The sequence below is a fragment of the Xiphophorus couchianus genome, chromosome 9, assembly GCF_001444195.1.
Source record: "Xiphophorus couchianus chromosome 9, X_couchianus-1.0, whole genome shotgun sequence".
NCBI classification, from domain to species: domain Eukaryota; kingdom Metazoa; phylum Chordata; class Actinopteri; order Cyprinodontiformes; family Poeciliidae; genus Xiphophorus; species Xiphophorus couchianus.
The window spans coordinates 6,156,042-6,168,608 of record NC_040236.1 but is presented as its reverse complement, the minus strand read 5'-3'; the positions used below and the strand labels follow the sequence as shown (position 1 = coordinate 6,168,608).

The following is a 12,567-nucleotide window of genomic DNA, read 5'->3' as shown; positions in this document are numbered from 1 at the left end:
AATAAAAAAAGAAAGTGAATTTAGAAGCTGAACAAACTGAAACACTGAAGCTAAAATACAAATCAAAAACACAATCTGTAACTGGAAAACTGTTAATCATTTTAAGTACATGAGGTATAACTATATGAATCTCATATAAATAATTGTGCGCACCTGACAGAGGTTAGTCCACAAAATGTTAGCTGTACAGAAATTTGAAGTGAATAAGACAGGAATAGAGGAGTTTTCATCAAAACAGAAAAAGCCTCAAATGGCAATTTCATCTCCCAGACAGTCAGGAGCTCCTTGTTTGTTGAGAGCATTGAGCAGTCTCAACGTCTCCCCATCTGTTCCCCAGCCAAAGATCTCCATCTCCTCATCCTCATCCTCATCGTCCTCCCCCTCATCTTCCCTGTCATCGCTGTCGTCTGAGTTCGACTCATACTCTGAAGCGATACCTGACTCGCGAAACCTGGTGAACTCCAGGCAGTCCAAAGATTTCCCTTCTCTGGATAAGATGCTCGCTGGAGTGTTAGGCACATCTCGACCTTGAGTCATTGGCTTGTTAGACTTGAGTGATGGGGGAGGCGAAGGGAGTCGGGGAGGTGGAGACCCCGGTGGTCCCGGGAGGAAACGGAAACACTCCAGTTTGAGTAGACATTGGTCCCTACCTAGGGGGCTTCCCAGAGTCCCGTTGGTAGAGGAAAAGACGTTGCTGGTTCCGTCACCAGTGCCAAGTGCAGAGAGGTTGATGTCTGACACCTCGGATTTGGGAGTTGTAGCATCGCAGATCACTGGAGGTACCGTGGAGCGGAAGGTGATCTCCAACAAACTGTCCTGAGAGCCCACTGGAGAAAAGAGGCAAGTGGAAAAGATGAAAAGACGGATATTAGGATGGATCAAGTAATGAATTGATTGCTTGATTTACATTGTTCTCCCATCAGTCATCTTCTCAAAAGACAACTGTATGTCATAAAGATAAAAATGAATTGCTGGAAACAGAGCGATATAAATTCTAACAACATAAATCACTGGAGTCTCTTTTACAGCAAGAAAGGTCAATTGTGGCCTACAATATTTCATCATCATCATGTGGCACTCAGTGAAGTATTTTGTGTCACTGTTTAGAAATTGTCCATGTTTTCAGGTTCAAATTTAAAGTTCAAACATATATTAGAACAGTGTTTACAAAGTTTTCCAACTCTTGTTTCTTAACCAAAACTGAGACTGGATTGCTAAATTATATATAGTCTGTGTCTCACAAAAGGATTCACTTGTCTGCCTACATACAGTAATACACACAGTTGATAAGCACCCCATTCTTTATCCATGAGGTTTATTATGATGTCAGGCCAATCATTTTAAGCTTTAACTGCTTGAAAACCTATGAGAAGGCTTTCCACAATGGTTAGCAGTGTGTTGTAATGAGATTTTTTTATTACCATTCTTTCAGAAGTATATTTGTGAGGTCAGGCACTGATGTTTGAATGGAATACCTGGCTCTCAGACCAAACTTTATACTTGAGAGAATGCAATTAGGAAAGTATTATTCTCCAGTTAAAGTCACAAACTCAGACTTGTCCATTAAACTGACAGTCATGTATCTACATGATCCTAGACTTATGTAGACTAAATGTTATCCAACATTTTGTAGTACACTTTGTGAACTAAGCATTGGCAGCAGCACCTCAATTATGGAAACCCATTTCATCAAAACCTCTATGCAGTACTCTTAAGGAAATCAGAAGATTATGTACAGTTTGGAGAGCTCTAGTTATTGTTGAGTTAGTGACCTTTGTCCTCCCTGTGGCTAGGCTTCTACTGGAGCTGTTCTGTTTTTCAAGGCCTTTTGCTTTGAAAAACACAGGGTTGCTGCCATTCCCAGTCACTTCCACTGTATTACAATGCCATGTATAGTATTTGACATAAATGGACTTAATGTTGAGCTGGCCTAATATCACAGCATTAAGATTGAAATTACTGAGCCCCTGAGTGTCCAGTTCTTTTACAAAGGTTTGCAGAAACAGTTTGCATGTCTATGTACTGGATTTAATACACGTAACCATGGAAGTAATTGAAGCATATACCACAAAACTGAAAAACAACTCTTTAAATTATGGTCTAAATCTTTTAAATGCTTTAAGTTTTGATTTCTGTTGAAGATAGAGCCATTTAAAGCTAAATAATGTTACCTGTGTGTACATTGTTTGAATAAACCTCTCATCTTGGTCAAGCTGCTCTTCGATTTCAATAAAATGACTAATAATGTTGACTTGGATTAGTGCAATTTAAGCTTGTCACTGTTAATACAGCAACAGTAAATGGGTTGCACTATCACTGCAAGATGTGTCTCTCTAATTTAAATATTTAACTTACATTAGACGATCTAAAAACTTTCCACATACAGGATTGGACATTGAGAGCTCTTGAGTAGTAAATGTGAAAGATTAGTTTCCAGCACTTATCTCTTCCATTTTACGTATCAGAAAAAACAATAACCTTTAAGTATGTCCGCGGAAAGTTTTCAAGTGTGGACAGAGAAGCATATTAAAAAGTCCAACTTGCCTAGGGAGTAATAAGCAAAGCTTCACGTTTGAAATATTTGCTGAAAAGATTAAAGATTGTTTCCTGCAGAGTGACATTTGGAGGGCAGACTGGGCTGTGGTGTTGCTGAGAAGATTGTCTGTCTGAATAGTCAAAGAAGAGGCTTTAAAATGCACAAAGCTGCAAAGAAAGGCATTGGAGAGGACAGAGGGGGGTCTGCGACAGCTGAACATCAGTAGGATGTGTGTTGAGTCTGGAAAAAAAATCTGAAAGCTAAGAGTTCAATAGAAAAACATACTCAACTCTCTTACCATGAATAGCAGCAGCTTCACAGAGGAAGAGAGTTTGAGGACTGCCATCTTTCTGAGCACAAACAGAAAGGTGACTAAATACGTATTCACTCGTGTTTTTTTAATCCTACATTTAATGAGCTTGATTTTTATTAGAATTTCTACAACTGTGTCTGCAGGCCAACTTTATATTGTGACTTGGTCCAAAACTAATCCCTACTCTAAGCCCTCTATGCACTCTGCAACTGGGCTGTTGGATATGGACAATGCCCAAAGGTTTTGTTGTTATTTGCTTGGAGTCTTTTGGAGCATTTCTCTCTTGCATGTTTCATGAATCTTCAGTTTTGACTGAGCAGAATAACCTTAGATAAAAGATTCATTTTGTGAAAGCATCACTCAAATGTGTTACAATAAAGTAGGGTTAAAGGAGACAAACCAACTGATTGCAATTTTTGAGTGAACTGAAAGAAAAGAGAACCTAATTTCTGTGCCCACGATTGTGCAGATACTTATGTTATTTGCAATAAATTTGGATATCTTTTTGTTTTCATTGACTGCTGTCAATAAACGTACAGCAATTTGACAGTTATAAAGTTTTTTAATATTACAACATTGATATTTTGTCTAAAGGTTTACCATTGTGTTTTTTTTCTTGTTGATGTTGCAGCTACTGGCTGTCTTTTGAAAAATAGGATTAATGGAAAATCTGTATTTACTCTAGTATCTTGAAGGACTAATGACAATATAATGTAAAATTTGTCAGCTGAATCCACCCACTAGGATCTGCTTGAAGTTTCTGCTGACATCCACACGCAGCCCAGATTAATGTGACCGCATTGTCTGCATGTGGTGGCAGAGACAATAACTCTACCAGCCCAAGGGGCTACTAAAAGAAGTTTATATCTCTGTGCGTAAGGGAAAGTTAGAGATTCAGGAGGATTCGTTGTAGGAAAAGCATGTGACCTCGGGACAGATTGAGGAAGAGGTCAGACCGGGACGAAGTAGCCGGATGTAGGGAGGAGGGTAGCTTACATGCCAAAATGGGTTTCAATCCTGCTGAACATACATTTGATGGCCATGCCTGACTTATCAACATCTAACCCATCAACTCTAACCCACTGTAAATAATGAGATTTTAACTTACTGGAATTTGGTCCAACCATCTTTGATTCTAGCTCCTGGATTTGTTTAACCAGCAGGGAGATGTGCTGCAGCAGGTCTTTGTTCTGGAGCAGCAGTTGATGGACTCGAGCCTGGGCCTCCAGCCGAGCTGTGGCCTCGGCGCTTAGCTGGTCCTTCAGAAGATGGACCTTCATTGATGGATGAAAGGGGGTGAAATTGGGGTACAGGTAGTAGATATGAAACAGAGAGAGATAATGGGTTGATCAGACAAGCGTTGTTACAGAAATCCTTTAACATAGCCATAACATTAGCTACTAAATGTGAAGTCCAGTGCCACGCCAAGCCTAGAAATCTGCTGAGGATTTAGCTTTAAAAACGTGGCTGAGTCTGATCAACAGGAGAGAATGATTGATCCTCTGCAGTATTTAAACTGCACTGAATTTAATCAAAGCAGTTTGGAGCTAATGTCACAAAACCATCTGAGTTCTTTCACAGCCAGAATCGAAGATATCAATCAGTGATAATCCAGTGGGGACTACTGAGGTAGAATCATCGCTCAAGATCAAGAGCACAATACCAGGAGTGGAAGGAGTTCTACATTTGAGAAACATTTGCACTTTGAAGAGGGCTAAAATGACTAAAAAACCAAAAAGAACATCCTAAGCTTTTGCTGGAGGATCATGCCAGGTAAAACACATTTATCTGTGCTACCCTCAAAAATATACATAGTACTACCAGAGCAGGGGTGTCTCAGTCTATCTTAAATAGTCTTGAACACCCAGCTCTTAAGAGTGCCTCTCCTCATTGTGCACTTTTCTTTATGTCTGCACTCTACAGTACTTTTACAGTGTTACCCCTGGGAGAACCTGACCGGTGGTGCTCCTTCTAAGTAGTTGATTGTTAACATTGATTTACAGTAATTAAGTTTTACATCCTTATTTGGCATTTGCTTTGGACAGAAAAGCATCAGACAAATATTACAAGCAAATGTGTGAAGTTTACCTAACAGTTTGTGACTTTAACTGGAGTTAGGGTTTTTGGTGGTAAACATTCCTGCTGGCATGTAACAAATGATGAAAATGTGGAGAAGCACATTTATCCATTGTAAAATGCAGACCCAACTGTGAGCCTGTTTTCTGCCCATTAGCCCTGGTAATTTTGCAAAAGGGCAGAAGATCCTAATTCTTTAGCGTGTAGAAATAAAACTGTGCCGTAAAAATATAACTGTGTAACAAATAACCAACAGCGGTTATCATTCAGCATTTTAGTTGGATAATGATCCAAAACAGAAAATTAAACATAGAAAAGGTTCGGTAGACACAACATAGGCTGTCTTCCATGACTTTCTCAGCCCACAGACATAAAGCTTGTAGTTTGAGGAGAGCAGAATGAAGTGATCCCTTTCGCTCCATGAAAAACTTATAAAATGGTACATGAGCAGAATAAATGGGTAAAGGGCATACAAACTGTAACAGCAGGGGTGCTAATAAGTGTGCTGTGGCTTTGTGGAAAAAGAAAAAAAAATCACAAATAATATGACTGTTTTCTGCACCTCATTAATGTGTTCAAATTAACGGTTAGTTTTTTTGGATTTTGGAGACTATGCCAGTGTAATAGAATGTTAATTTATTTTAGTGCTTTTACACATTTTACTGGCTGCGCCTGAATTACTGATCAAGTACTGACTTTAAATAATACAACAGCAGTGTAAATCACAACCTTCTCAAAATGTTTGTATTTTTTATTTGGACAGTTTTGGGCATGTCAACTAAATATTTTATTAGAGTATTAATTTGAAACTGGATCTTTTAAAAGGCTCATCTCTATGCAGTATCTTAAATCAACTACATACTTGCTATTGCTAGTGTAGATACAGACTTACTAATGATGTGAAGTGAAGTCAAAAATGATATTGTAGTAATTGATTAGGAGAAGTAAACAGCTTAATTATGTTCTCCTTAACATCCTGTTTTTATCTCTAAAAATATACAGTGAGTATTGAATTTCCTCTCAAATCCTCAAAGGTCTCAAAAGTTGAATGACTGCAGAGGATTTTAAGAAGATTCTCGTAATGTGAAAATCAGAGACACAAGATGCCGGTTGCAAAAAAAAAAAACAGGTGACAAATAATCATAGCAGCCAACACACTACTTGATACAATGTGATGTGCACACAACTAATCTTGACTGTTGGGTACATTTTTGAACTCTTTTTGATTAGTTTTAAACTAACTTCAGTATTCAAATAAAAAATGTAATAGACTGTCCAAAAATGTAAGATCTTTGTGCTGAAATTATTGTGCCACTATAAAATGTTCAAAGAGCACTCATGGTGCTCGAGTGACAGCTCTGATCCTCATGTAACCTTAATGCCACAGTCTGCTGTGGTTTGCCAGATTAAAGCAGACTCCATTTCAATTTAGGTATGAAAGGCTAAAACTAGTTTTACACAATGAATCATTTATTTAAAAATCGAGGCAGACACCCTTCAGTTGTTGCACACAAAATTACAAATACATACTCATATTTAGTTCCTGTGTGAGCAGCAACTACTTTGTTTTCACAAATGTTTGCTGCACCACCTCACATTCTAACTAGACACCTTTGCAGCCATGTAACTGCTTTCAAAAAGTTCAAAGGAGAAAATCTCAAAAGTCTCTAATCTGAGAGAAGTTTAAAAGAGGCTCAGCATTAAGGCAGACCACTTATTAATGATTTTCTGACAAAAGAGGCGGCGTACTTCTCAATGATTTGATTTGGCTTAACCTTGGAGCTTAGTCACAGACCAGCAAAGCTTCAAACACTAGTAGACTAGGATGCAAAGAAGAACTGAGGCAAAAAGAGGGGAAATATTTCCAGAAATCCATGAAGAAAAAACATCTAATTTAGGCTGTAAAAGTCAGGAAGGGCTCATTACTTTTAATATTACCTTGTTTCCAGATTTTCTAACAGATTCTTGTAAGACATTTTATATGCTGCTTTGAGTGTAAAAATGACTAAATCAAAGCTAAGCGTGGCTGAAGAGAAACCCACCAATACTTATGTGAAGAGAAGACAGGTGCAGCAAATCAAGGCTTCTCGTGTAGAGATACACGTCATTGAAAAGCATAATGATTCCCTGTTTTTTTTCCTCATTTCAGCACAAAGTGGTAACACGTAGCTGGTTACCATGGCAGCACAAAGGCTCTTTGCTCCTGACGTCAAGGGTAACAAATATCAAATGAGAAAACAGCAAAAAAATAAATAAATATCGACTACACAACAAAGTATTTGAAAATGGAACAATACACCAAGGACAGCCCAATATTCTGAAACACTGCTGTGCTCTGAAAAGTGGAGGATGGGCTTAAGAATTAGGCTTGTTCTGAGAGAGACTGAAATAGCTGTAAAATGATCATGACAATAATTTTTACTCATTCAATCAGTTGGTGCGCTGGCTGTTTACTGAATAACCTGCCACATTTTAAGTACACCTGCTACCAGGTTGGGCATTTTTAAAATCAGACTTACCTAAATTTGATGTGGCATAAATTTAATAATCCATCGGAGGTATTTCTAAGAAATCTTGCTCTGTATCTACATAAAAACATCAAGGGGTTACTGCATATCTGCCCCACCACATCTCAAAAGTGATCATTGAATTGAGTTTTGGTGACTTTGGAGGGCATTGCAGCACAATGAATAAGTTGTAATGCTTTGGAGCACGGTGCATTATCCTGTCAGAAATAGCCATCATAAGATGGGTAAATAAATGGGCATAATCAGTGAAGTCCCTTTAATCTCTTTTCTTAATTTCTGATACTTGTTTTAACTTCTGAAACTAATTTTTGCCACATCTCTAAAAACACACCCTCAAAACTAAGGTTAAAGGAAATGACACATTAGGGAACACTCTCTTTTGGGGCGTAGCTTAGATAGAGGCTAACAAAGAGAATTACAAATGCTATTTAGCTCTGTTAACCCATAAGAATAGCATGAGCAAATGGACCAGCTGTATTTTAGTCTTAATAAATGGAATTCATGAATTCAACTCACTGACTCTTCTTGAAACCTCAAATATCAAGAACCTAATGGAGAAAGGATAATTCTCCACAATATCAATGTTTAACTGCCATGTCATTATTAACAAAAAGGGAATAGAGCAACCAATTTAATATAGAGACTAATGTATAAACATGATCAATATTATGGAGACTTTAGTCTTTACACACACAGATACTTTGATGATATTCCATTGTTACACAGGCTTTATTTTCCCAGTTAACTCACCTATTGCTTCAACACTTCTGGAAAAGCTGTCCACAAGGTATACGAGTGTGTTTATGTGAAATTTGACCATTCTTTCAGGGGAGAATTTATGACTTCAGGCAGTGATGATGGATGAGAAAGCCTGGCTCACAGTTTTGGCTCCAATTTATCACAGGTTCTCTATTGAGTTGTGGTTGAGGGCTCTGTGCAGACTATTCATGTTATTCCACATCAAGCTCATCCTTATGGATATTTCTTTATGCACTTATATGGAGTCATGTTGGTACTGGTAGGGGTTGTTCCTCAACCGTAAAATGAAATTTCCAAAAATATTTTAACAATTACGCTATCTGTGTGAAATTAATCTAGACATTGTGTTTCACTGTTAATTGAGCTAATGGTATAAATTAACTTTTCAATAATATTCTAATTCATTGAGTAAGTCTGTATGGCCCAGCACAGAGGGTTTCTTTCACTGGGATTGAGCCCCTCAGGACCAACCTCAACACTATGTTTTCCCCTCTAGCACTTGGCACAATTCAGTCAGGCAGGAACGGTTTTCCTGGCAACTGTCAAACCCTGACTGTTTCATCTGAATGATTAACAGAAAGAGTAACATGATTGTTCACTCCAGAGAACACTGTTCTGCTTTAGAATCAAGTGGTGATGTGCTTTACACTGATCCATCCAATGCTTTTCATTAAACTTGGTGAGCTACGATTTGGGGACCCAGCTGCTCAACCATGAAAAACCCAGTCCTTGAAGCTGTTGGCATCACAATACACACACAAATGTGTTCAAACCCTCTTTAAGACGTTTAAGTAAACATAGAAATAACTTTTTTTTTTAACTTAAGCACTTTAGTAATACATCTTAATAGTTTTAAACCATCTATGAAGACAATATAGAGGAAGGTGCAAAACATATGCAGCTCTTGTGAGTAATGGTATTTCTTGTTCATTTCATGCTACAATCGATAAAAAATATATATTTATTTTAAGAGTCTGGCCTATGTTTTAATGTGAAGATAGCACAATGTCTTATGAGTGAAGAAGCCAACCAAAATCAGACATAAAAAAAAAATAAAGGACAAGAAACTCCTAATTATTGTCACTTCAGGTTGTAATTAGATTTAGTCGACCCACTGTGTCTTAATGCATCACAGTTTCCTTTTTATGTGCATTTTATTTTCATTATTGCTCCAGGAAATAACATTAAGTACAAACATGAAGTATGAGTAACATTTTCCTACAGAATTACCCTTTTATCCCCAGTGTGTTTGGATAACATACTATGGCAATAATTGAAAATTGTACTAATTGTCAGTAATAATGTTTGTCTTTATAGGCCAACATTAGCTGAATCAGCAGACAATTAATCAAGTCAGTGGTTGTAAAAATATTATCAAGTCAGCACAGCAGAAAGTAAAAACTTTGAAAACCTTCTACTTTCCAGAGTGTCATGATTTGGAGATATTTTGCAGCAACAGGACCTAGTCATTTTATAAACAAAAGAATCCACCATAAAATATACTAAATATCAGACGGTGTTTGAGGCCAACACAACTTATTTGTGGAACCCAAATGGAGGAAATGCCTTATGTTATGTGGCAACTAAAACATAATATAATGTGTTCAATAATGATAACATGGATAATGAATGAACAAAACAGCACAATGAGCAACAAAACAAAACAAAATACAGAGTGTAAGTTCAATCAAAACTCCTGCATGGCCTACATTAAAACTCATGTGTAGGCAATTTCCTGCTCATTTGGAAAGAAATTCCTTTCAAGCTGAAGCAGAGAAAATGATGTCTTTAACTAACAACAAAAACTACGGACAAAGTGCCAATTACAAAGGTGAATGACTTTTGTTTCACCACGATTGTTTCCAATAATGAACTTTCTGCAACCCGTAAGAGTCTGTTCTCTTATCAGTGTCCTAAAATTAAAGAAGCTTGGAGCACCTGAAACAACTCGTTAAAGCTCTAATTAGGGAGCGCTTTCATCAGTTTCACTGTTCAAAGACTATTTCCCAGAAGACCAGTACCAAGGACAGTTTTTGTATTTATAATACATATTTTTTTGTTTTAAAAAGGCTAGGAAATTCTCTATCAAGCCTCTTCTCTCACTGTCAACTATATATATATATATATATATATATATATATATATATATATATATATATATATATATATATAACATTTGACCACTACTTCCTTTAATTAAGATTCAAGCATTTATTCTATTCACATTTGGTCAGAATATAGGTATAGTAATGTTTTAGTTTATTGTTGAGATAATTCAATGAGATAATAAAGTAAAAATGTTATGCAAAATTATGCAAAATTCACATTTTGCACATTTTTGTACTTCCATTGGGGGTTCTACTGCTTCTAAGAATAGCTCATTGCATAAATAAAACCACCCAGTTGATTATTGACCCAGTTGATTTTTGGCAATAAGTTAATATTTTTTGGTGTCTGGAACCAGCTTGGGTTACCTATCACCCCAAGCTGAACCCCATAAAGTTTGGTCAGCTGTTTTTTTCCACAGTATGCGCTGTACAATGTCTGCTGGAAAAGACAAGTATTTTGTTGTTGACTTACCATCCAGAAACCACTTTATGCATTCTTGTTGATTGTGCACATGGCTATAGAGCAATGGTTTTCAAAGATGTATGGTTGTATAATTGTGCATATGTTTGCAGCCATTTTTATGTGTGAGTGTAAATATTGAGCGAGGGGCCATGGCCAGTAGTAGCTTTTTTTGGATTTAAAGTGACAAGAGGTCCTAAAACAACTAATTGTGAAAGGTGCTCAAAATAGGAAGAACTGAACAGACTAAGATCTCATTATCTAAGAAAGATTTTGTGCAAAAAATGTAATGATTTGTATGATGTAATGAGTTTTGTATAGCCCATAGACCTATTATAGTCTATTCAGTGAAGCATGATAGGCCACCTTTAAAACCAATTTTCATTATCTAACGCTTTAAATCACATAAACCAAAGTGCAAGACCTTTTCTGAGACCTCTGATGAGCAAGAGTCTTGAATGAGCAAAGCATAGGAAATCATTTATAGTGAGGGCATTCTGCAAAACACAGATTAAAACAAATAAATTAAATAAAAGAAAATTTTATAAACTGTGGCTACCAGACGAGAAGGATTTTTAGCTAACAACAGTTCCTTATCAGACAAAACAGAAACACAGCGACAGAGTACAAGGGATTAGGACTGGTTGTGTGCTATGACTCAACAGGCTGAGGATGCACTCCTTGTACAGGATTACCAGCACTGCTTTGCTTGCCCATGCCAGCTCTCTTTGATCTCAAAACGTTTGAAAACCCTCCAACAGCCACTTCTCCTGTATTTCTGTCAATTTGGAGGAAAAGCTTGATGGGAAAATTGTCATTTTGGTCTCATGACATGGAAACCATTAGAAATGTGCTTATAGAGCAACTGAGATATGTGGAATATCTACACAAGGAAGGTGTGTTGGAGAAACAGTTAATGAAATGGAGCAGAAAATTGATCGGACCTTTAATCTTCTAGTTGAATATAGCACGACATTACAGTGACTTACAAAAGCAATCATTTCCATTTTATAGATTTGAACAGATGGAAGAATAAACAAATGTCTATCTTATCTTTCTCATAGTTTGTCTTGCCTGACAAGGCAAGTATAGTACACAAATTGCGGAAGTGTTCAGCCCTGTCTGAGTTAACACTTTGTAGAAATACCTTTCAATGTAATTGCAGCTGTAAGGCTTTTTGGAGATTTTCGCTCCTAGTATTGTGCTTCCATAGACTGAATTTTAATATTCAAAATTTCTTTAGAAAATAGTTCAAGCCATCATGTTTGAAAGTGAAGATGGGGAATAAAGGGTCTTCCCTCATCTGTTGAGCCTGCTTATTCAAACATACTGATTGGACCATATCTCTAATTCTGTTGAATGACGAAAGGACTTCTGCAACTTTTGAAGAGCTACCAGGAGAACTTTCAAGAGTAGCTGTTAGTGAATATGGCAGTTCTAAACTTTCCTGAAGCCGAAACTGAGGACCTGGAAATCCTTGCTGTGTCCTAGTGCATTGCAGATGTTCCATTTGAAGCAACCTCTGCCCAGTCAACTTGGGGTTTACCTGCAGGTTGCTAAGCCCAGCCGCGGTACCACTGACTCTCCCAGGGAGTTTCCAACTGTGCATCAAACTAACTTGGACATAATTTTAAATCTACTTGGCATTGATCATCTAGAGTGAGGTCAAGTGTCCTGGCTGAGATAAGTTAGTTAAATAAGGTGACTTAACCAACTTTTTTATGTTGATTTAAAGCTTCTTGCTGAAGAGTCATTGACTGAATGCTCTGTTAATGTTGCCATGTACT

At 37.2% G+C, this 12,567-nt stretch overlaps 1 protein-coding gene across 4 annotated transcripts in view; it reads right to left on the bottom strand.

Moving 5' to 3' along the window:
* Positions 1–12,567, bottom strand: part of LOC114150581 (carboxyl-terminal PDZ ligand of neuronal nitric oxide synthase protein-like) — a 160,697-nt gene that overhangs the window by 26,433 nt on the left and 121,697 nt on the right. For all 4 annotated transcript variants that reach the window (XM_028027072.1, XM_028027075.1, XM_028027074.1 and 1 more), the window contains 2 exons: positions 3,958–4,123; positions 651–827 (listed from right to left, as the gene is read on the bottom strand). In XM_028027072.1, coding sequence (XP_027882873.1) covers positions 651–827; positions 3,958–4,123 — 343 coding nt within the window. The remainder of the gene's footprint in view (positions 1–650; positions 828–3,957; positions 4,124–12,567) is intronic.